The sequence below is a fragment of the Ambystoma mexicanum genome, chromosome 3p, assembly GCF_040938575.1.
Source record: "Ambystoma mexicanum isolate Mex_15411 chromosome 3p, UKY_AmexF1_1, whole genome shotgun sequence".
In the NCBI taxonomy this organism is placed as follows: domain Eukaryota; kingdom Metazoa; phylum Chordata; class Amphibia; order Caudata; family Ambystomatidae; genus Ambystoma; species Ambystoma mexicanum.
The window spans coordinates 945,834,346-945,860,597 of NC_090925.1; the positions used below are offsets into that span (position 1 = coordinate 945,834,346).

The 26,252-nt window shown below is 45.4% G+C and overlaps 1 protein-coding gene across 5 annotated transcripts in view; it reads right to left on the reverse strand.

Moving 5' to 3' along the window:
- The window catches only part of NDRG3 (NDRG family member 3), a 1,445,730-nt gene that overhangs the window by 1,010,406 nt on the left and 409,072 nt on the right, over positions 1–26,252 (reverse strand). For all 5 annotated transcript variants that reach the window (XM_069652255.1, XM_069652253.1, XM_069652252.1 and 2 more), the window contains exon 6: positions 15,563–15,625. In XM_069652255.1, the coding sequence (XP_069508356.1) occupies positions 15,563–15,625 (63 nt within the window). The remainder of the gene's footprint in view (positions 1–15,562; positions 15,626–26,252) is intronic.

The following is a 26,252-nucleotide window of genomic DNA, read 5'->3' on the forward strand; positions in this document are numbered from 1 at the left end:
CATTTGCGGAAGGGTTCGCAACGTCATCATGTGACCGCACCCACGCTGAGTTTGTGTCCAAATTTGCAGACACTGTCCGGGTCGCTGAACATTTTAAAAGTACTTTTTTGGAGAATCTAAAATATTTTACAGTAAAGATGCACCATTGCACATGTCCCAGACAATGTCCCTGACGTTCAACATACTTTTTGGAACTTTAAGCCTTTTTGGGGTGTGATCTGTCCGCGGACAGCGCGGCTGTCTGCGGAGCGCGCACCAGCACCCTTATAAAAGGCCACACTCCAGAGCTCATCCTCATTGTGCTTCTGGCTACCTGACAGAGTATTGTCTTTTTCGGCTTTTGCTGCACTTGCTGCTTTCCCATCAAACCTGATGGCATCTATGGTTGCTGCTGCTCCAGCTGGTGCTACTTCTGCCTTAGCACCACCGCCACCCCCTCCACCACTTCCCCAAGGGCCTGCAGAGGGGAACAGGAGTGACGATGTAGAGGAGGAGGATGAAGAGGATGAGGAAGTCCTACTACCAGACTCGCAGTGAGTCTTGGGTGTGGCGGTCATTTACCATTCAGGGTGGAGTGCCAAAAGCACGTGCGAATAAGGTCACCTGCAACCAGTGCATAATGGTGCTGAGTCGTGGGAGGCCTGGTTCGTACAGCTTTTGTACAACATCCACAAAGGGACACCTAAGGTTGTTCCATGGTGGGGCTATTCGCAAGGCTGCACCTTGTGATTAACGTAGTAGGTTCAGTTCCTCTACAACATCTTCCGTTTCTGCTCCCGTCACCACAAGAGACACTCTTTTGCGACAGCGCATCCCTCCAGCAGCCTCACAGGCCATCCATGCTGCTGTTGACCCTTACCTTTCAAGGGTCACAATATTGTGTATGTACTGTAACACAGTACTCTGCAGGGGGGGGGAAGAGTCTTCGGAGTGCTTTCGAGACTGTGGTCACGGAGCATGAGAAGGTCTGCTACCTACCAAAATAAGGCCCACCCTACATCTTCCTCTCTCCACCTACCCTTTCCTATCCCCGTGGTTGGTGTCCCTTAACCTCCTTTCCCCTCCTTTCCTTGTGTGTCGTGTTTAAAAAAACAAAAAAATATATAAAACAAACCCCCCCCCCCCCAAAAAAGGCTCTTTTCAGAGCCGCCTTTCACAGTTTAAAAATAGAAGTGACAAATAAATAGTGCAGGGCCCTGTGCATTTTTTAGAAGTCTGCGGACATATACAATTTTGGGGTGCTGCCCTATCATAACCATTGCACTTTTTTATGGGAGGAAGTGGTGGCTCTGAAAAGAGCCTTTTGGTGGTGTTTTTTTGCGTTTTTCAAATAGTCAACACCTACTGCAAAATGGATGGCTGTAATTCCAAAAAAGGTTGCAATGCATTTTGTACATTTCTCAGAAAAATATGATTGCCAGCATACGTAAGATGGACTCCTTCTCTGCAAAAAATGTATGTGCTACGAAACATAATATTTTCATTGTGAAAAGAGGACATGCCAACATCTCTTAAAAAGGCACAAACAGCCTTATTGACAATGTGCCTCATTTTCTCCATTTGTGGACCAAATTAAGAAGAACGCAGCCACATTTGCCTCTGCGCAATACGAGAAAAAATTACTTGGGGAATTTGCAAACATGTCCATGACCTTCCCAAGTCCTTCTTTCATTGCAAATTGCAAAGAAATTCCAGACACATGTCCTAAACTGTTCCCTCCAAAATGAATTTATAATTATGTCTGGATGATGCTGTGTCTCCAAAGTAGCACACAGAGGTACGAAGTCCAGACACTTCATTCCAAGCACTCCATGCCAGTGCACTTTCACGTGAGGGAACCCAAGATCTGCAGCTACTCCACAGCGTTCTACATGCACCTCCAACCAATGTATCCATGAGTCACCCAAAATACAAATAATCTGTTTTCTAAAACACACAGCCATAGCTATCTGTTCTTCTCTCAGGAAAAAGACTGACAAACTTTCTACTTACACAACACACCCAGTAAACTTTACTGACCAATCCCTTGCTCTACTCTCTCATTTGCATGCCTCTCCACCCCAAAATCCCTCTATGTAAAAACGCGGTGTCCGCAGACTACCACCATGTCCGCGGACATATCGAAAATCTGAGCGTGGTGAATTTAAATAGTGTGTCCCATTTCCCCTTTGAGGTCGGCTCTGAAAAGAGTGGTTTTTGGGGGGTCTTTGCAGATGCTTGACAGACACCTGTTTAGAATTTTTTTTTTTTTACTTTACTCCTAAAATCTTCACATACCCTACTGCAAAGCAACCCTTACATTCCAAAACAGCATGGCATTTCCCATAAAAGATAAATGCCATCTTCTTTCAAATAAACAGCATTACTGGAATCAATATTCTCATTATTACAGAAGAACATACCAGCTCTAAGCATGAAAGCACACATGCCTTGGTTGATTGCACACCTGGCAATGTTTTGCTGAGGACAAAAAAACAGAACTATTGTCCCATATTGCCCTTGGTACTTTTAGGCAGAATCCTATGCAGTTCCCTTGGGGAACACTGCAAAAAGATTAAGACTACATGAGTAAGCTGTAAACCCATTTGGTAGCAGTCTGTACCACCCAGATTTACCTGGTAGCTGTAGCTGAGCAGTCAGACTTCTCTCAAGAAGAGTTAGGCAGTATACAGATTATATACAATAGGGCTAAAAACACATTAGAGCAATTAAACACTAACCAGAGCTTGTTATCAAAAGTACATAATTATATTTATTTAACACACTTTAGAAAATACACTAGCACTATAAATCAAAGCAAGTTCAAAACACAATCAGAAAAGTATACACACCTCCCTTAAGAATTAAGTCAAAACACCACTTTTTGTCAAAACAGAGGTGAGCGCGTAACCTAGATGGCACTCCAATAATTAAATGAAAGGGAGAGAAAAAGGCAGGTCATAAAAATAAAACAGTTCCCAACACTTTTAAGAGACCAAAACAACTTAGTGAAGGCAGAGTCTACTGCAGAGCCAAAGTTCACAGGCCAGGCCCACTTTAAATGGAGCAAGGTGAAATGTGCCCAAGATCACACAGTTGAGAAATGCCTTCAAGTCTTTGTAGAAATGTTCAAAAGAGGTTGGGTTGGTGCAAAAGGTAAAGTTAGAAGGTCTAGGGGCCAACCCAGTTGGAATGCCAAGGATTTAAGGGTCACCTTGAGCAAACCGAAGAAAGGGAGGCCAGGTGGAACACAGTACCTTTAAAGTTGAGGAAGCTTCAGCGGTGGCAGTTGTTCCTGGCAGCGGGTGCAGTTTGTTGTTTTGACCAGGGGAAGAGAGGATCTCGTCAAGGAGGAAACTTGGAGTCGTTGCACTGACCAGGGAAGAAACCAGCCACGGAGTTCGTCGGTTAAAAGGTGCGTTCCTGGTATTCGCAGTCACAGTGGTGAAGCTTGGCTACGGGGTGCTTGGCACGGGCAATTCGACCAAGAGACGTCCTGGAAGGCAAAAATGGCAAACTGGTTGATCCCACCAGCTCAGAGGAAGAAGACTTTCAGCAGAAGATCTTCTCTTGTCGTCGGGAAAGTGGCAAGGTCGTTGCAGCAGGGCTCCACCGGTGGTGTCGTTGTTGCAGATGGCTCAGCTTCTCCGCTCTTCGGATTTCTTAGGTCCTGTGGTGACTTCTGAAGTTCCAGTCCCAAAAGCCCTGCTTTTAGGCAGAAAAACCCCCATTCAACAGCCTAGCTGTCACTCATACATGCTTAGTGGTGAGCCGGGCGGCTCACCACTGGGCCAATCAGAACAGAGTGCGACTTGAGTTGCTAAGGCAACAGTCCAGGGTGCCAATTCCCCCACCCACACATCCTGTGGAATCCAGACAGAGTGGCACCAGTTGGAGGGCTTCTGTGGAGAAGCCCACCAAAAAGTGGAACAAAGGGCCAGACCTTGGTTGGAGTTACAGAGACGGACACGAACGCCATTTTAGAAAAGAGTTCTGGCAAAAAAAAACAACCGGTGATTTAATATTAAATAAATAAGCCAGCAGTATCTTTAACATTGCACCAAAAAGTGGTGCGTTTAAAATCAATGGGAAAATCCCATAGGAAATATTCTGGTGGAATATTCTGGTGGAATATTTTGTGTGGTAACCACTGCGACCAGCCAGAAACTCGACAAGGGGGGACTGGACAGTGCCCCCTTGGAAACAGACCCAGGGGCAATCGAATTAACCCCTTCCAGTACTTCCACAATATGATGGTTTGTACTGGTTCTGTTCACAATTTTGGACTAGTAAAGCCAATGGTGACTTTACATGCCTTGGGAGACAGTAGTCAGCCCCAGGGTATGGAGTCTATGTTTGGGGGTCACTATGACACCCCTGTGTTACTGCACTGAGGGTGCTGTGTAACACATACTAAAAACAGATGATACCCTAAGGAGTAAAAGACCCCATAGCCCATAAGCGCACAATAAGTCAAAGTCATACCTCAAACATGGCTAAGAGTGGGAGGAAAAGAGTCTTACTCTTAAGCAGGAGAAAAAAAACAAACCCCAAAAATCCAACAAAGCTGCTGGGGGACTCACTAGGTTTGGGAAATTAGCCTTATAAGAGAATTCTCCCTAACATGTACTAATCCAGAAAAAATAACTTTGGCATTTGGAAGGATGTTCATTACTGCTTGAAGCAAGTGTTCCAAATCTGCCAACAAAGTAGGGGCACTGACATTCCAAATGCAAAGCACCACAGTCCAAAACTACCACATGGGGACTATTCATCCTGCCCATATCTTCACAAACTCATACTATTCCCTGTACATTGCAATCGGGCACAGTGCTCCACACCACCTCCACTTCTTTAACATCAAGATTGTTTGCCACATTCCTGCATTGAGCATACTGCTGTAAACCATGCACAAACATATCTCCAACCACCAACACCCTGACTTTCTCCACCTCTGCCATCTTCACTACACACAGCCTCTTTCAACACACAACCTCAACACCTGATTGGCTAATCCCTACAGTCCCCTTTCCATGCTGGATTTGCTGGAAAACCATGTATGTGGCACACCCTGTCCGTGGATCCATGCGATGTCTGCGGAGCGCGCAACTCTTGGACAGCCCTTCTACCCTTTCCACTTCACTCTCTGTGCCATTCCCTCATTGATTACAGCTAAACCATGGGTGCACAACATATGGGCCGCGGGCCAGTTGCGGCCCGCCATGCCGTTTTGTCCAGCCAGCCAGCAACAAACACTTTCCTAATGGAGGGTGGCCCACAAGCAGTATCGCCCGCCCTCCATTAGGAAAAGTCTTTGTGGTCTTCTAGCCGGACAAAACACTGCCCCTCATTGGCTCAGGGCACACGAACCACGTAGCTCCTATGAGCCATGTAGTGCATGTGTGCTGCACCAATGGAGGGCCAGCACTACGGCTGGTGTGGCCAGTAAAGTTTGATGCCAGAAGGCATTTCAGCCTTGCCACGCCAGGCGTAGTACCTGACCTCTCCAGCATTCCAGCTAGCCTGCCTTCCAGCACGCCGTCCGGTTAAGTGTAAGTGTGTGTGTGTGTGTGTGTGTGTGTGTGTGTGTTGAGTTGGGGGCAGAGGGGTTCAGTTCTGTAAGGGTGCATAGTGTATTGGTGTATGCTTGTGAGCCGAGTGAGTGTTTGGTTGGGGGTGGGTGCCATGGGGCATAGTGTTTGGTTGGGGGTGGGTGTCTTCGGGCATAGTGTTTGCTTGAGGGGTGGGTGCCATAGGGCGTAGTGTTTGCTTGAGGGGTGGGGGGCCATGGGGAATAGTGTTTGGTTGGGGATGGGGGCCATGGGGAATAGTGTTTGCTTGAGGGGTGGGGGCCATGGGGCATAGTGTTTGCTTGAGGGGTGGGGGCCATGGGGCATAGTCTTTCCTAATGGAGGGTGGCCCACAAGCAGTATCGCCCGCCCTCCATTAGGAAAAGTCTTTGTGGTCTTCTAGGCCGGACAAAACACTGCCCCTCATTGGCTCAGGGCACACGAACCACGTAGCTCCTATGAGCCATGTAGTGCATGTGTGCTGCACCAATGGAGGGCCAGCACTACGGCTGGTGTGGCCAGTAAAGTTTGATGCCAGAAGGTGGTCCCCACCCCCAAGCATAGTGTTTGCTTGGGGGTGGGGACCATGGGGCATAGTGTTTGGTTGGGGGGTGGGGACCATGGGGCATAGTGTCGCACTCCAAAAGTGAACCCAAAATTAAAGCTAAAACAGGCACAGTTAGGAGATGTACATCCTTTGCTTTTTGTGGAAACCCGAATCAACGAAGTCCATACTGCTATTGGGCAACCCAAACAGCAAAGTATAGCAGTCCAAAATAATGGAATGTCCAATCAAGGGTCAATAAAATATATATAATTTAATTAAACCGACAATATGCAATAACTAAATAGAAATAAATGATAACAATGGATAATGTGTAGTACAAAATGTAAGTTTGAAATACAAATAAAAATCATTACACCTCAAAAATGTATTCTTTTTCCATGTGTTTAATAAAAATTGGGGGTTGAAAAAGCCTCCTGCCATGCCACGCCCCACCGCCCCACCCACATTAACTTTTCGGCCCACTATAGGCATCATGTACAGTACTTTCGGCCCTCTGTCAAAATCACTTCTGAACCCCCGATCTAAGCAGTCACACAACCATCCACCAATCACATTCAAGACCTCTACATCGAACTCCATCAGAGTTCAGAACTTCAAATGTACTGTAGATCATTCTGAGTACATGTAAAACTCTTGTAATACATATAAACAGAGTAACTGCCACTTAACCTGTATAACCTATAAAATGAACTTACTATTATTTTTCCCATCTGCTACAATCAGCTGTCACTTCCAAACCTGTTTACTATCTAAATTCTTTGTTTTATACAAACTATCTAAAACACTATAATATTAAAAGATGGGAGAAATAACAGTACAATTGTAGAAAAACACTTAGTAGTGTATTATTAAATTACACACAGCCAGGATAAGTACATGCATCTTTATACACTCATATAGATGGACACTATCATTGAAAAGCTCCCAGCAGAAATAACACCACTGCCTGTACATCAATCCTTCTGCTTTATTACCCACACCTTCACAAATGCATACATTCTATGCTTCTCTATACAGTTTCTGCCATTTACCTTATAATAATTGCAAAATAAGTATACCAAATTTGACAAACCAAAGGATCACCAATTAGCATATGGGAAAAAAGTATAGAAGCATGTGCTTTTCCTCTACTCTTTCCTACTGGGAAAGGAGGAAGGTACGATGATAGACCCACTCAGATAACAGCATCAGAATACCGCTCGTTACAAATGTATTCTGAAGATCCACATTGTCTAAATCTGGGAATACATATTCCACCTACTCTTTGAAAGTGAACTAGCAACTCTATGCTACGGAGTTGCACACACATTGAAATCAGGTACCCATTTTCAAAATAGGTCAGCTATGCAATTACTACAAAAAGAGCATGAAAAAAGATGAGGTTTTACAGCAAGCATTACAAAGCTGTTAGCAAACATGCGTGGTACTAAAGAGTACAGGTTCCGACATCATAGAGATGTATGTTGTATAAGAAACTTTAGCCCATCCACTTGGTTTGTTACATTAAGTTGAGCAGAATATGCATGGGAAGATTTACATGATTTCCTACGCATATCAAACAAAAGCAAAACAAACGGATATACTAACACCTGGAGAACTTTGTTCTCTAGATCCTGTTAATGTGTCAAGATATTTCCATGATCGCTTCATTGCTATGCTACACTTTATTTGTAATAAAACTGTTCCTCCCCTCAGAGAAAAGAACACCAAGCCAGAGGAGCACCACATATCCACATGCTTTTATGGATTAAAGATGCTCCTAAATTTGGTCAAGACAGTGATGCCACTGTTTTACAGTTGATCGAAAAATATGTCACTTGTGAAATTCCATCAGAAGCAACAAATAGTGATCTTCATGCACATATTTTACAATTTCAAAGGCACAAATGTGGGAAATATTGTCGTTGCAAATACAAAAACAAAGGGAAATACTACACTAAATGCCGCTTTGGTTTCCCTAGACCAGTTACAGCAACAGGTCAAGTAAACAACTTCATGTCTTCAGTTAGACATAGTGTTAAAGGTAAATCACCTAAGAACACATTACATAAAAAGAACAGAAGAAGCAAAATATATCAATGATTACAACACAATAATTGCCCTCTTATGGAATGCAAACATAGATGTGCAGTACATTGCAGACAATTCCACTGCAGTTGCACGATATGTTACAGCCTACTTAACCAAAGCAGAAAAAACAGAGCTTCAAGACCTCTGGGATGACCTATCATCGGACAAAACACTGTCTCAGAAATTGTACAGTTTAGGCATAAAAATGCTCTCAGAATGTGGCTGCTATGAAGCTGCAGATCGTTTAACCGGTACTGCTTTGTATGGAAAATCTGAAAATATAGTATGGCTAAGTCTTGGTCCTGCTAAATCTAGAAAAAGAGTTCTCAAATCATACGACGACATAGAAACAATGGCCAAAAATGATCCCAACAGCAAAGACATTTTGAAAAACAATTTACTAGACACATGCTACCCAAACAGGAGTACCACTTTGGAAACCATGCGTCTATAACACATAGCCCAAAACTTCACATACAAAAATAATATAAAACCAGATGAAAATAAAGGTAGATACAGAGTGATAAATTGTGATGGCAGCTTAGTGAAACTTACCGAACAAAGCTTAATTAATCATATCAAATTGTCATTAAAAACTCCTCAACATAAAGAACTATATTACATGTCCCTGCTACAACTTGGTAAACCATGGAGAAAAAAAAGAAGAGTTACTAGATATCTATGACTCCTATGAAGACACTTTCAAAGCAAATGAAAGCACTATAACCAATGTAAACTTTACACAGTACAAAACAATGTTGCACAATGAACAGCAACACGAAGGAGAACTCCAGGCCCAACTAGATGAGGACACTCCCGACAGTAGCCAACCTTCTATAACAGGAAGCCAAGAACCACTGGCATAAGCCACTAATAGCAAATGAGGCAGAATTAGCTATGACAGAAGTAGAAAACACCATGTGTCACTATGAAGAAGATACAGAAGACTTAACTGTACTGCAATCAAAACTGAACAATGATCAGCGTAGCATTTTTCAAGTAGTAATAAAAGAAATTGCACAGTGTACAACATGAAAATAAAGAATGTACCTGCCAAAATTACAAACCTATACTACTACACGTCAGTGGTCAAGCTGGTTCAGGCAAAACATTCTTAATCAAAATCATCAGCAAGTTTCTTCAACAATTAACTAACAACCAACTGTCAGCTGTTTTAACTGCCCCCACAGGTTTAGCTGCCTACAACATAGGCGGTGTCACTTTACACCGATTACTACTCCTGCCAGTAGAACACCAAAACAAATTAGAATATAACAAACCTTCTACAGAAGCTGCATTGGAACTACGCAGAGTGTTCAAACAAATGAAAATGTTACTAATAGATGAAGTGAGCATTGTCTCCAACCTAATGTTGGCTTTGATTCACCTCAGATCACAAGAAGTACTCAAAACAAACTACGAAGAGCTCTTTGGAGGAAAACACATTATTTTCGGAGATCTTCAATTGACACCAGTGAAAGGTGGAACTATTTTTTTTAAACCTTAGGACACAAACTCTGCCGTAAAACTGTTGGCAGTATAGGAAATGTCAACCTTTGGCAACATTTCCAATGCAGAGAATTAACAGAAAACATGTGCCAGTCTGCAGACCTCACATACGCCAACATTTTAAAAAGTATTAGAGCTGGTTTACTACCTCAAGAAGCACAAGCAATATTAAAAACCCGGCACATCCATGCACTGAATGGCCATAACATGTGCTACTGATGTCATGGAAAAATTAGCGCACAAAAATGTCAATTGTATGTCCTTGATGCCAGCTCCTGCAAGCTGTTCAAAATTCAATGAAACAGTGTTGAAAAAAGAAATGCAACCAATAATTGAAATTTGCTCCACAGACAAACTGGACATACATTGTATGACACTACCCATGTGTCAACAAGCCACAGCAAGACTAAATACCTTAGAAAACTATCTCCAACACAGCTGGTTTGGAGAAAATATTAAAATTAAACGGTAGAGTAATGCTTAAACATAACCTTGACGTGGAGCAAGGACTAGTTAATGGAGCACTTGGTACAGTTGTTGGCTTTCAAACATACCCACGTGACAACATTCAGTTTGTCAATATTGTCTTTGACAAACTATCAGAAGTAAAAAGGATAGGATGCTCAACAGCTCGATTCCTTCTTTTCAAAGACATGTATGTACGCAGAGAGCAATTTTCTCTAACTCTAGCATACGCAGTCACCATTCACAAACAACAAGGTCTTACCCTAGATAAAGCATTGATAGATATTGGGAACAGTCTTTAAAGAAGTAATGAGCTCCGTAGCACTATCACGCTTACGTACACTTGACAGTCTATTTCTAATCAACTTTGATGCAAGTAAAGTAAACACTGATATTCCTTGCATTTTATAATACAATAGACTACGTTCACTGTACACCACCCCATCTAAAAACCTATCCTGTTACACAAAATGCAAAACGTTGTAAAAGAAAACGACTTCAAACAGAAATGCAACAGGATCTCACTGCAAATCCTCCAAAGAGAGTAAAAGAAGATAATACATCATCAATTACTACAACCAAAGAAGAATCTATTACTCAAAGTAACTCAGGCACTTCTTCAAAGAAGCAACACACACTCCGAAAAAATGACTTGGACACAGAACAATGTGGTCCATTCAAATTTTCAAATATAACTGGTGTAAATTGCTACGCAAATGTAGCAATAAATATTCTATTCCAATTGCCACCAATTGTTGACAACATTTACCTACACAATACAGACCAATTGTGTTTGCAAATGTTAGTCCTTCATAGAAATGCAATCAACAATCCTGACAACACAGACAGTGTTCATGGAATAAGACAAGAATTGGACTACTGTGCTTGAATGGTGACACATTCACTATAAACTCACAAGAAGATCCACAGCAATTTCTAATGTACTTACTACAAGTACTTGAAAACAAAAACATACCTATAAATGAAATCTTCCAGATTTCATACATGTGGAAACATACATGCACCCTCTGCAACAATGTGGCACAGGAACAAATCCCTAATGAACGCTTCGTGTATGTATCCATACCTAACTGTGAATCCATTCCATTTCAGCAACTTGTACAAAATGCAAACCATGGCAGATTATGTACTATCTGCAATTCAGAAATTGCTCCACCGTACAAATACAGACACATAGTAAATACGTAATTGTAATGCTTTTACGTTACAATGCAGATGGTACCAAAAACAACTGCAAACTGACTGGATTCACACATGGACAAGTATCACTTGGTAAGAAAACCTTCACAACAATAGGTATAATGTACCACGCAGGAGCCACAACCAATGCAAGTCAATACACTGCACACAAAGAATTGTGGATGGTTCAAATGTAATGATAGTACCATTACTCTAAAGCAGAGATTACCAGCAAATCTTATAAATGCTTATTTAATATTCTTAAAATAAAAATGTAATAACTAATCTGTGCATAAACATTAATAAAACTTCAATTAGAAAACTATAAACAGTTAGAATACGCCAACGGGTATCTAACTGCCCCAAAAATCTCCAACAACCCAACAGATAGATGAGCAACTTGAAAATATAAATAAACTATAACCAGTTAGAATTTGCCAACAGGTATCTAACAATCTGCAACAAGCCAACAGATACAACATTAGCCAGAAAAAACAAACACTGAAAACAAAGAATTAAATGTATTGTACCATAACAAAAACAGTTTTATTTTAATCCAACAGATTTTTTTTCCCCCACAGACCCAATGATTTAAGAAACAAACACAGAAACTGAGCAAATTGCACAATACACTGCTTTGTAAACTACTAAATTTGAGGGTCGAAATAATGCAGAAGAACAAGTTACTTCTTACCTTGTAACGTTCTTTCGATGGGATGTTCCTCCGACGTATTCCTTATCTTTGATAATTTGTCTGCAGCTTGCTGGCCTCGGAAATCTTTTCTCTGTCGAGGGTGCTGCGCGTCGACGTCCGCCAAGTCGATGTCCCTCGACAGCCACCGTATCTGCGCCGACGTCACCATGCACATAAATAGCCACGCGCGGCGTCCGTTGCTCAGTTCCGTTTTGTAGCATAAGATAAGTCATGCCTGAATTGGTCATTGACCTTGAAGGAGCGTAAGCTGCAACCACAACGGAAGTATTACTGCGGGGAAGGATGGGAGGGGCGATAAGGAATACGTCGGAGTAACATCCCATCGAAAGAACGTTACAAGGTAAGCAGCAACTTGTTCTTCGAAGGGATTGTGTCCTCCGACGTATTCCTTATCTTTGATAGACTCCCATAGCAGTGGCATGTAATTAGGAGGTGGGAGTAATAATGTCATGTATCCCTTTTAGGAATGAACCGCATGTAATACGGCTTTTCCAAATCTGGTCTCTTGACTAGCGGAGGAATCCAGGTTGTAAAATTTTGTGAAGGTATGTGCGGATGACCATGTGGCAGCCGCACATATGTCTCGGACCGGTATCCCTCTTTGGTCTCAGCGTCGTGCCGGAGGCTCTTGGTCTCACCGTTGGCTGTGAAGTAGCCGTGGTTTTCTCTTTCATCGGCGTCGAAGGGATCTTCGACGACGTCGAAGACGGTGCCTTCTTACCCGATGGTCCGTGGCGCTCTCAGGTGGACTCTTTCGCCGGGTGCAGCGACTCGCGGCGTTTCGATTTTTGGGTTTTTCACCCGGGGTATCACCCTCAGTTGTCTTCGAGGGGGTCGAGGCCGCTTTCTCGAAGACACTTAGCATTTTCTTCCTGAATTCCTCCCACTCAGCCTGAGAGCTGTGTTTTGTGGGGCAGGAGACCCTTTCTGGGGAAACAGAAGATGACGATGAAGGGGATCTTCGACGTCTCTTCCTTGAGTGTCTCGATCTCGACGAATGGTGGGAGCTACTTCGAGATCTAGAATGGAATGCTTTCGACGGCGAGGAGATGAATGCCTCGACTCAGCCGAAGAAACTTTCGAGGAGGTTTTGACTGACAAACCTCTCTTGAGCTTCCCCTTGCGCTCCTTCAAGGCTTTCGCCGTCATGGACATGCAGTCCTCACACTCCGAACAATGGTGCTCGGCTCCCAAGCACCACAAGCAGATCCTGTGTGGATCTGTTATCGACATTTTTTTAAGCTGGATCGCGGCGTTGTCGGTTGCGATGAAGAAGCCATCGAGAACGAGTTATTATTTCAGTAAATATAGAAGGTTTATCTGAATGAACTGAGCAACGATATTCCGAGGCCCACGAAGCACGGAAAAACGGAACTGAGCAACGGACGCCGCGCGTGGCTATTTATGGGCATGGTGACGTCAGCGCCGATACGGTGGCTGTCGAGGGACATCCACTCGGCGAACGTCGACGTGCAGAGCCCTCTACAAAGAAAAAAATTCCGAGGCCAGCAAGCTGGAGACGAATTATCAAAGATAAGGAATACGTCCGAGGACACAATCCCTTCGAAATGTCTATTATGCAATAACTCTTTATAAACTACCTACACTAACATGATCTTTTCTTTTATCACAGAAATTGAAAAAGAATATCTGCTCCAGTTAAAGTCATGAAAAAAATAACCAATCACAAAAAAACAGTAAGTATATTATAATTCAACTCACAAATACTGCTCCAGAACACAACCATTGGAGCAAACATCTAACCATACACCACAATCCAAAATGTTTACTTCCATGGATATGTTATACTGCAGTGCTTGTTACCAAACTCTACAATCTTAATTACATGACGTAGCCAAAATTTCACATACAAACTATACACATCAAACAGTACACAAACTGTAGATTTGCGGATATTTGATAGAGGTTTGATTCTATGGGTGTGTTATGCTGCGGTGGTTGTTGGCAGGAACACAACAGCATAACACACCCATAGAATCAAACATTTTAACTACGCTATATGGGCTACTGCATTTTTTATGTCTGCGGACAGCCGCGGTGACCGCAGACATGACGAGCACATCAGGGATGCCTGCCACCTAAACAAATACAGCATTTGACCCATCTCTTACTCCGCCACCCTCCCCAAGCACTCGTCCACACCAACACACTGCCCAAAGTTGTATTTTTCCCCCATTCGTCAGCGCCCTGTCCGCGGAACCAAGATGGCGGGAGCATCAAAACAATACGACGCACCTCACGCTTCATTCCAGCCAATCAGCGAACATGTCGTATGTCCACGGACATGACGCAAGCCGATTAGCCAATCAGTGTTCTGTCCACGGAGCGAACAGAGAAATGTGTCCGCGGAGCAGACAGATATCACTAATTCTTTGACACCTACTTTTTGGTCGTTTTTACAAAAAAAAACTACTGGACGGATATCCACCAAATTTACAAAAGCATGATTTTGGGATCAAGCCGCTGCTCCTGCCCAAATTTGTTGCAAATCCGCCCAGTGGGGTGAGCTGCAGGCGTAAGCAAAGTTTTTTCACCATTCACTCTATGGGAAAAAAAGAATTTGGGACCTCCCCTTATAACTTTGCCCCCCCTGCACCAAACCTCCCTGAACTTTGCAAAACAATTCAGAGTGGGCCATATACTTTGTTTTGCAAAGTTTGGTGAGAATTCATCCAGAGAGCGAAGTTATGAACCACCCAAAAAGTGCTCTTCCTATGGGATTAGCAACTTAAGCATAAATACCATAAATACACGGCCACTACCGTGGGCCACGTAATATATATATAGCGCAGTGCAAAAACGAACAAACTATAACAGACACCTTCAAATATGCAGGACGCTAACATTCTATTAATTTGCACTTTAATGTAGTTGTATCAAAACTTTATGCCTAGTCCTTTTTGAAGTAAAAAATATATAGGATGTAGTTGGTGAGATTATCTAATTTTCTTCTGCGTGGCGATATGACCAGTGCATGGTGGGGGTGTGAGCTATGGTTTCGTAGCTTACCCAATTCCAAAGGCTTAGATTTCGCACTGTAACCATAAAATCCCTTCAAACAATCTTTTTCACTACATTTAAATTATTTTTAAAAACATTTTTTTTACTCTGTTGAGATTTGATGTTACTTCCCTAAACGTCACTTTTACAAAGCCCTCTTTACAAATAAGTGAAACATAACGTCCTAGCAGCGTGTATGATCGCGGGGGATTGCACTGTGAAGGTAGAAAACATTCTTCTGCGGCTTTACTTTCTCTCAAAGGTGCTGCGGGAAGCACCACATTTAGCTAAAAAAATAGAAACGCCTCCTCAGGCCCCCTTACAATGTGATGCACTCGGCGCTAATGTCCAAACAGATCTACTTCACATTAACATTTTTTTTTCTCATCTACTATGCAGGTTTGGCACCCGAATGTGCTTTTTACATTAAAAAGTAATTTTGAAACCAGAAATTAAGTAACTTACTTTAGATGTGTTAAAACAGCAGGCAACATTTCCGCCAATTCATCCATTGTAGGGTACTGGTACCTGAAACGCAAGTCACATTATTATTAGAACACTTCTATCATTGTAGATTTATTATAATTTCTCACTACATTTGGGCTAATTTGCATACCCATAATGACTTGCTGATGTGATTGAGCACTGGAGGTGAACTTCTAGCGATGGCTACTAGGTGGTGTTGTGGAATGTGTGACTTGGGAGGCGCGCGCGCGCACACTCCCGCCCCCCTCGCCCCCAGTCAAGGGAAAAATTGATACTTGCTACATAAAAATCGGGTTCAATGCGAACCCACGTTCATAATTTATACACGAGTCAACCCTTGCTTATTTAAAATACTCTACATTTAAGCCTTTTTTTAAAAATCGAAAAAAGTAGTAGCTTAGAATTTCAAAGCATTCTATGACTCCATAAATCAAAGGATGGCATACCGGTAATGCGGGAAACAAAGGAAAAGGCAGATGTGTTCACATGGTGTTAAGGATAGTGTGTGATATGTACAAAAGAACAAGTTACTTCTTACCTTGTAACCTTCTTTCGATGGGATGTTCCTCCGACGTATTCCTTATCTTTGATAATACGTTTCCAGCTTGCTGGCCTCGGAAACTTTTTCTGTAGAGAAAGCTGCGCGTCGACGTCCGCCGAGTCGATGTCCCTCGACGGCCACCGTATCGGCGCCGACGTCACCATGCCCATAAATAGCCACGCGCTGCGTCCGTTGCTCAGTTCAGTTTTGTAGCATAAGAAAAGTCATGCCTAAATTGGTTATTTACCTTGAAGGAGCGTAAGCTGCAACCACAAGGGAAGTATTACTGCAGAGATGGATGGGAGGGGCGATAAGGAATACGTCTGAGGAACGTAATACGGCTTTTCCAAATCTGGTCTCTTGACTAGCGGAGGAATCCAGGTTGTAAAATTTTGTGAACGTATGTGCGGACGACCATGAGGCAGCCGCACATATGTCTCGGACCGGTACCCTTCATTGGAGTGCCAAAGAGGCTGCGATACCCCTGGTTGAATGAGCCCTAAGATTTTGGGGTGGCTCTTTCCCTGCCAGTTTGTAACATTCCAGAATGGCCAAAATAATCCACCTGGAAATGGTCTGTTTTGTTATAGGTAGTCCCAACTTGTGACCCGAGTATCCTACAAACAGTTGGTCTGCTTGCCTAATCCTAGCCAGTCTGCTGATGTAAAAGCTTAGAGCTCGCCTTGGATCCAGCCTATGTAGCCTTTCTTCCTCTTTCCCCGGATGGGGAGGAGGGTAGAACGAAGGTAAGGTAATTTTCTGAGTAATATGAAATTCAGAAACCATCTTTGGGAGGAAATTGTATGGGGGGTTTACAAGCTTGTAATTCGCTCACCCTCCTAGCAGATGTTAGTGCTACCAATAGGACAGTTTTAAGAGTGAGAAATCTCAGCTAACAAAAGTGAAGTGGTTTGAATGGAGTGCCCATTAGGAAGTTTAAGACTAAATTTAAGTCCCATAAGGGAACCTGGAATGGTTTTGGAGGATAAACATTAGTTAATCCCTTGAGAAATTGTATCACTAGAGGTAGTTTGAAATACGATGGTTCATCCGCAGTGCGCTTGAAGATAGAAAGCGCTGCGAGATAGCCTTTTACAGTGCCAACTTGAGGGCCTGAGTTTGCCAAGTAGAGTAGAAACGATAACACCGTTGGTGTAGCACATGAAAAAGGGTCTATATTCTCTTCCCTACACCAGCTGCAAAATGTGTTCCAACGGCAGCGGTATAAAGACTTTGTTGCTGGCCTTCTGTCCGAAAGCAACACCTCCATGACGTCATCAGGGAGGTCCCAATCCTTGTACCTCACCCTTTCAGAAGCCAAGCGTGAAGGTTGAGGGTTCTGGTGTCTGGATGGAGAACCTGACCTCCCTTCCAATCAAAGAGAATCTTCTCTCGCAGAAGACGGATTGGAGGGCAGATGGACATATCTAGAAGGTCCGGGTACCACTTTCTCCTGGCCCAGTCCGGGGCAATTAGGATCATGGTTTTCGGGAATCTTCTCAACCTCCTGATCATTTGAGGAATAACAGGGACTGATGGAAACGCGTAGAGGAGTGGAAACTCCCAGTCCACTACGAATGCGTCTCCTAGAGCTCCTCTCGGGGGAAATTCCCTTGAACAGAACAGATCGCACTTCCTGTTGGTGCTTGTGGCGAACAGATCCACCTGAGGGGTTCCCCAAAGGGCGAAGGACTTCCTGAACTAGCTCCCACTCGTGGGAGACTGCTCTGCCTGCTCAGAGCATCCGCTGTCAAGTTCTTCTCTCCGGCTAGGTGGACTGCCCATAGAGAGATTCCTTCCTGAATTGCCCAAAACCAGAGCTGCATTGCCTCTCATCACAGTGGCAGTGATCCTACGCCTCCTCTTTTGTTGAGATAGTGCATGGCCACCGTGTTGTCGGTCATTATCAGGACATTCTTTCCCTGTACTGATGGCAGGAAAGCTTTCAGCGCTAGTCTGATCGCTCTCAGCTCTAATAGGTTGATGTGTAGTCTGGACTCCGATGGAGACCAACGACCACTGATGGTCAAGTGGTTGGCATGGGCTTCCCACCCCGTGATTAAGGCGTCTGTGACTACTGTTATCTCCGGCCATGGTTGCCAAAACAGTTCTCCTTTGAAGATGTTCTCTGGATAGGCCCACCAGTGAAGGTTGCGGGCTACCTTGTCCGGAATCCGGAGGAGATCTGTCATTCTCCCTGAGAATTGCGACCACTGAGTTCTCAGTGCCCACTGAAGAGATCTCATTCTCAGGCAAGCCTTTGGCACAAGGAAGATGCAGGATGCCATGAGGCCTAGCAACCTCAAAAAGTCGAAGGCTGGGAGATGTTGGGCATTTTGAAATTTGTTGACCATCTGCAGAATATCTTGAGCCCTCACCTCTGGTGGCAGCAAGGCTTTTCCCAGGGAAGTGTCCAGGACCGCTGGAGTCTCTGTGATGGTATCATCTGTGACTTCTTTAAATTGAGGGAGAAGCCCAGCTTGTGAAGGAAGTGGCAGACATAATCTAGCTGGATCCGAGCTTGTTCCGAAGATACAGCTCTGATCAGCCAATCATCCAGGTAGGGGTAGACGTGGATCCCTTCCCTCCTTAGACATGCAGCCACTACCAACAGCTTGGTGAAGACCCTCGGGCGGAGGTCAGCCCAAATGGCAGAACTCTAAATTGATAAAGAGAGTCGCCAATTGCGAACCTCAGGTATTTCCTGTGTTTGAGATGGGATGGCACATGGAAATAAGCATCCTGAAGGTCCAGAGATACCAGCCAGTCCTGGAGCTGGAGGGCCTGAAGGATCTGAGAGAGAGTTACCATCTTGAACTTGTCCTTCCTGAGGAACTTGTTCAATTCTCGTAAGTCCAAGATGGGTCTCAGTCCTCCGTCTTTATTTGGTATGAGAAAGTAGGGGGAGTACCAGCCCTTCTTCCTGTCCGCTACAGGTACCGGTTCTATGGCACCTTTCTCTAGCAGGTCTATGATCTCCTGCAAGAGGAGCGGATCTGGAACTTTTAGAGAGCTGTGCCCCGGTGCATGCCTCTGAGGGATGTGTAGAAATGGTAGGCAGTAACCCTAGGCAACTGTCTCCAATGCCCAAGCATCTGACGTTATAGCCTGCCATTCCGTCAGATGGTGAGTTAACCTGCCCCCTATGGGTGTTTTGTGTGGAGAGGCCTCAGAGTGGTTTGGGGGCGGCTGATGCAGATGCCGAGGGTAAAGAGGCACCTGCTGCGGCTTTAGTACGTTTGACCCATCAACCTCGGGTAGGTCTTCTTTGGCCTCTTTGAGCCGGCTGTCCTCTGCCTTTCCCGAATGCGGAATAATAGCGAAAGGACTTTCCTCTTCCAGAGGTTCCTGAGGGGCGAAAAGGAGTTTGGCGGATTGCAGCTCCTAACTATTTTGCCGCTGCTTCAGATGTCTGCAACTTTTCCAGACTGTCATCAGCCTTCTTTCCAGATAACGAAGAGCCGTCAAAGGGCATATTCAAAAGTCTGGCCTGTACATCTGGAGCAAAGCCAGACTTTCGCAACCACGCATGCCTGCGGATTGTTGTACTTCCCGCCATGGCCCTGCTGATACTGTCGGCAGAATCGATACCAGTTTGAAGTGATTCGCACATGGCATCTTTGCCATCTTTACAAATGTTAGGGAAGGCTCCCTTTTCCTCTCCTTCGGGTATGCAGTCAGCCGCTGATGAAGCACACTCCCACAGTGTGTGACTGAACGTGGCGAGCGTACAGGTGGCGTTGATGGACTTCAACGCCATACTACAAGCAGAGAAGACTTTCTTCGCCATAGAATCGTACCTCTTGTCATCTCTATCCTGTGGGACAGTAGGGTAAGCGGTCCTACTGCTAGATGAAGTTGTCGCTTGGACCACCAGGCTCTCTGGAGTCGGGTGTTTTGATAAGTATTCAGGGTCAGCAGCCGCTACCCTATACTTGGCTGACAATCTTTTGTTGACTGCAGGGATAACTTCAGGAGTTTCCCAATTAGATGTAATTTTCCTTTGTAAGGCTGCATGGAAGGAGACCACAGGGTCCTCCTCTGGACCTTTGTCTAACAGGTTTGTCAGGTCATCCTGTTGAAAAACAGGCGAAGGCGCAGACCAACCCATAAATTCAACAATTCTTGCCATAAGGGTTCTATAGGGTGTTTCGGCATGTTCCCCTGGGTCTGGCTTAACAAATTCCACTTCTGGGGAAGTGTCCAGCCCACTTGCCTCATGTAGTGACTCCTGTAGGTCCTTCAATCTTCTTTCCTCAGAGATGAAATCCTCTGAAATAGGCAGTGTGGTCCTCTGCAACCCAAATGTTTCCTGGTCAGAATCTTCCCCCTCTTCATAAATTGAAGATAGTCCAGCGTACTCTGACCTCTGAAATGGTGTAAAACCCATCTCTAAGGCAGAAGGAGCCAAACTCGTCATTATTGGGCGAGAAAACGACGATGTCGTCGACGCCGATGTGACCGGCTTCGAAGGTGCAGAGAACGGCGTTGAGAAGACTGGAAGAGGTCTCGAAGAACTCGAGAGGATCGGGATCCTACTCAAGGCCCTTGGAACCACCGTTGGCTGTGGAGTAGCCTTGGTCTTTCATCGGCGTCGATGTCGGCGTTGACCATGGCGTCGAGTCGATCAACCGACCGATGCGTCGAAGAACCCTTCGACAACGGCAGCGATAGCGCCGTCCATGCGTCGAAGGAATCTTCGACGACTGTTGAAGATGGTGCCTTCTTACCCGATGGCTCGTGGCGCTCTCGGGTGGAATGTTTCGCCGGGTGCAGCGACTCGCGCCGTTTTGATTATTTGAGTTTTTCACCTGGGGTATCACCCTCAGCTGTCTTCGAGGGGGTCAAGGCCGCTTTCTCGAAGACGCTTAACATTTTCTTTCTGAATTCCCCCCACTCAGCCTGAGAGCTGTGTTTTGTGGGACAGGAGACCCTTTCTGGAGAAACAGAAGACGAGGAAGGGGATCTTCGACGTCTCTTTTTTGAGTGTCTTGATCTCGACGTATGATGGGAGCTACTTCGAGATCTAGAATGGGAATGTTTGACGATGAGGAGACGAATGCCTCGACTCAGCCGAAGAAACCTTTGAGGAGGTTTTGACTGACTTACCTCTCTCGAGCTTCCCCTTGCGCTCCTTCAAGGCTTTCACTGTCATGGACATGCAGTCCTCACACTCCGAACAATGGTGCTCGGCTCCCAAGCACCACAAGCAGATCCTGTGTGGATCTGTTATTGACATTTATTTTTTACCGCAGTCTCGACATTTCTTGAAGCCGGATCGCGACGTCGTCGGTTCCGATGAAGATGCCATCAAGAACGAGTTGGTATTTATTCGAGTAGATATAGAGGGTTATCCTGACTGAACTGAGCAACGACGTTCCGAGGCCCCACGAAGCGCGGAAAAACGGAACTGAGCAACGGACGCAGCGCGTGGCTATTTATGGGCATGGTGACGTCGGCGCCGATACGGTGGCCGTCGAGGGACATCGACTCGGCGGACGTCGACGCGCAGCGCCCTCTACAGAAAAAAATTCTGAGGCCAGCAAGCTGGAAACGTATTATCAAAGATAAGGAATACGTCGGAGGACACAATCCCTTCGAAGTAGATGTTACTGGGTTGCGGTACCAGTCATGCAATACAAGAACAAGTTACTTACCAACTGGTAACGTTCTTTCGATTGGATGTTCCTCCAACGTATTCCACATCTTTGACATGCAATGTCCACAGCTGTGGACTTCGAAATCTTTTTCGGCAGAGGACGTCTTGCGTCGATGGCGGCGTTTCGATGTCTGACGAGGGCGACGTCACTGGATGTTATAAATAGGACACATGGCGCCCGAAGTTTCAATTTATGTTTTTTCCTCCATAACGTGCGACATGCATATATCCAATGCCTGCATGTCTGGACATGGTCTTGTGGAAATGTAAGCTGCAATCGCATAGGAAATTCTCCAGAGGGGCAGGCTGGGAGGGCGATGTGGAATACGTTGGAGGAACATCCAATTGAAAGAACGTTACCAGTTGGTAAGTAACTTGTTCTTCGAATGGATTGTGTCCTCCAACGTATTCCACATCTTTGACAGACTCCCAAAGCAGTACCAGAAAAATGGAGGAGGGAAAATAATTGAGAGTACCCAATCAGATGGGGGAATAAGGAACCGCCTTACCAAAGGCCATATCTTGACCATGGAGCATATCCAGGGAATATGTTTAACAAAAGGTGTGGATAGACGCCCATGTGGCTGCATCACAAATATTCCTAATAGGAACTCCCCACTGTAGGGCTGTGGAAGTAGCCACACCCCTAGCGGAATGATCATGCAACCCTTCAGGAGGGTCCTTACCCGCCAATCAGTAACATTCAGTAATGGTGAGGATAATTCACCAGGACAAGGTCTGCTTGGTAACAGCATGGTCCAATCGGTGACCCGCATATCCCACACAGAGTTGATCTCCACTCTGACCCTAGACATATAAAAGCTCGGAGCTCTCCAAGGGTCCAACCTATGGAGTTGCTCCTCTTCCTTAACAGGATGAGGAGGATATAAAGAAGGAAGAACCACTTTCTGGCTCAAATGAAATTCCGACTACCTCGGTAGAAAGGAAAGACGTACCCTCAGTACAACCCTATCCATGTGTAACACAGTAAAGGGCGTTAGATGAAAGTGCCTGCAATTGCAATTCATTCACTCTGCGAGTGGAAGTAACTGCAACCCAAGAACACCGTCTTGAAAGACAACAATCTCAAAGGACAAGAGTGCAAAGGTTCAAACGGAGCACCCATCAGGAATTTCAAAACCAAATTCAGATCCCAAACCGCCACCTGGAAAGGGGACGGCGGGAACACATTAGTGAGCCCTTTAAGAAATTGGGAAATCAAAGGAATTTTAACGTAGGAACATTCTTCAGACTAGCGCTTCAAGATAGAGAGTGCCACCAGATAACCCTTAATGATACCCACTTGAAGGCCCCTGTGGGCCAAAGAAAGCAAGACAGACAAAAACACGGGGAATGGGACACTGAAAAGGATCAACATTTTGTCCTCTGCACCATTTGCAAAACTTACGCCCACGGTACAGGGATTTTGTTGCTGGCCGAAAGCAACACCTTCATCACGTCATCCAGGAGGTCCCAATCCTTATACCGCAACCTTTCAGATACCAAGCGTGAAGGTTGAGAGTCCTGACCTCTGGATATATATATATATAATATACATATATATATATATATATATATATATATATATAGGGGAGGAAGAGAGAGAGAGAAAGAGAGAGAGAGAGAGAGAGAAAGAGAGAGAGAGAGAGAGAGAGAAAGAGAGAGAGAGAGAGAGAGAGAGAGAGAGAGAAGGAAGAGAGAGAGAGGAGAGAGAGAGAGAGAGAGAGAGAGAGAGAGAGAAGAGAGAGAGAGGAGAGAGAGAGAGAGAAAGAGAGAAAGAGAGAAAGGAGAGAGAGAGAGAAAGAGAGAAAGAGAGAAAGAGAGAAAGAGAGGAAAGAGAGAAAGAGAGAAAGAGAGAAAGAGAGAAAGAGAAAGAAAGAGAGAAAGAGAGAAAAGAGAAAAGAAAAAGAGAGAAAGAGAGAAGAAAGAGAGAAAGAGAGAAAGAGAGAGAAGAGAGAAAGAGAGAAAGAGAAAGAGAGAAAGAGAGAAAGAGAGAGAAAGAGAGAGAAAGAGAGAAAGAAAGAGAGAAAGAGAGAGAAAGAGAGAAAGAGAGAGAAAGAGAGAGAAAGAGAGAGAAAGAGAGAGAAGAGAGAAAGAGAAAGAGAAAGAGAAAGAGAGAGAGAGAGAGAGAGAGAGAGAGAGATCCTCTCGGTAGGTAAAATGCCGTGGAGGGCAGATTGACAGTTCTAGAAGGTCCGGGTACCACACTCTCCTGGCCCAATCCAGAGCAATGAGTATCATGTGGAATCCGAAGATGCGTAACCAACACTTGAGGAATGACTGGGACTGGCGGAAATGCGTACAGAAGTGGGAATGACCAATCCACTATGAATGCGTCTCCTAAGGCTCCTCTCGGAGGAAATTCCCTTGAGCAGAATCTCTCGAACTTCCCGTTAGTACCGGTGGCAAAGAGATCCACTTGTGGGGTTCCCCAATGGGTGAAGATCTCCAGAAGGACTTCCTGAGCCCACTCCCACTCGTGAGAGATCGTGCTCTGCCTGCTCAGAGCGTCCGCCGCCACATTGTCCTCTCCGGCCAGATGAACTGCTGAGAGCGAAATTTCCTGCTGGATTGCCCACAAGAGCTGCACTGCCTGTCTGCACAACGGGAGTGACCATACCCCCCCCTTTTTTGTTGAGGTAATGCACGGCCACTGTGTTGTCCGTCATGTTCAGGACACTCTTCCCCCGCATAGACGTCAGAAAAGCCTTCATGGCCAGCCTGATGGCCCTCAGCTCTAACAGGTTGATGAGTTTGGACTCCGACAGAGACCGACGACTGCAGGCGGTCAAGCCTTCGGCATGAGCTCCCCATCCTGTGAAGGAAGCATCAGTCACTACAGTCACCTTCGGCCACGGTTGCCAAAACGGCAACCCCTACATCAGGTTCCCCTCGTTGGCCCACCATAGAAGATCCTGGGAGACCAAGAGTGGAATCTGAACGGGATCCGACATCTTGCCGGAGAATTGCTACCACTGCATTGCAGGGACCTCATCCTCAGCCTGGCCTCTGGCACCAGTAAAATGCAGGATGCCATGAGGCAGAGCAACCTTAAGAATTCGAAAGCCGGGAGACACTGGGCATGTTGAAACTAGTCCACCATCTGTGCAATGTGAGGAGCCCTTACCTTCGGAGGCGAGCACTTCCCCAAGGATGTGTCCAACACCCCCCCCCCCCCCCCGGTGTACTGGAGCTGTTGGGAAGGTGTCAGATGCTACTTCTTGAAATTGAGGGAGAAGCCCAGCTTGTGGAGGGAGCGGCAAGTGAGACCGAGGAGATGCAACGCTTGTTCGGGAGAACGCGCATGGATCAGCCAGTCATCCAGGTAGGGGTAGACGTGAATCACCCCTCGCCTGAGATATGCTGTCACCCCCACCATTATCTTGGTGAAGACCCTCGGGCGGAGGTCAATCCGAATGGCAGGACCCGAAAGTGAAAGTGCGAGTCGCCAGCCGCAAACCTCAGGTACTTCCTGTGCTTGGGATGAATCAGCACATGAAAGTAAGCCTCCTGTATGTCCAGAGACACCAACCAATCCTGAAGCTGAAGTGCCTGGAGAACTTGAGAAAGAGTGACCATTTTGAACTGGTCCTTCCTGAGAAGTTTGTTCAACCAACGCAAATCCAGGATGGGTCTCCATCCTGCATCTTTCTTTGGAATCAGAAAGATATGGGGAATATCATCCCTTGTTCCTCTCCGCTACAGGCACCAGTTCTAGAGCGCCTTTCTCTAGCAGGGTCAATATTTCCTGCAGAAGGAGTAGATCTGGAAGCTTCAAAGAGATTCCCCGGCGGATTGTCATGTAGGAAGGGAAGGCAGTAGCCGTGGGCTATTGTATCCAAAAACCAACCATCCGAAGTAATAGCTTGCCATTCTGAGAGTCTGCCCCCAACCGGCGAACCATGGGAAATGGCCTCATGACTGTTTTGGAGCGGCTGTGGCAGCGCCTGAAGGCAAGGAGGCAACTGCCTGAGTTGCTTTGGCACCTCTATTTCCCGACCATCAGGTGTACTTTTAAGCTGACCCCTTTGACTGGCGGCTCCTCTCGTTCTACCAAAGGAGGAGTAGTAAGGAAAATAACCTCCCCTCCACTGCTGTCCCCTAGGACAAAAAGGCGGAGGTTGACGCACAGCTGAGCTTACAGAGTTTGCCGCAGCTTTTGAGGTCTGCAACCTCTCGAGGCTCTCACCAGCCTTGCTGCCAAACAAATGCATGCCATCAAAGGGCATGCTCAAAAGATGAGCTTGCACATCCGGGACAAAACCAGACTTCCACAACCACGCATATTTGCGTATAACTGCTCGCAGCCATGAACCGGCTAACACTGTCGGCCATGTCCAAACCAGACTGAAGGGATTCACACATGGAATCCTTGCCATCTTGCACGAGAGCAAAGAACCCATCCCCTTTCTTCCCCATCGGGAATATGCTCAGCCGCAAGAGAAACAATTCCACAGAGTGTGAAAATC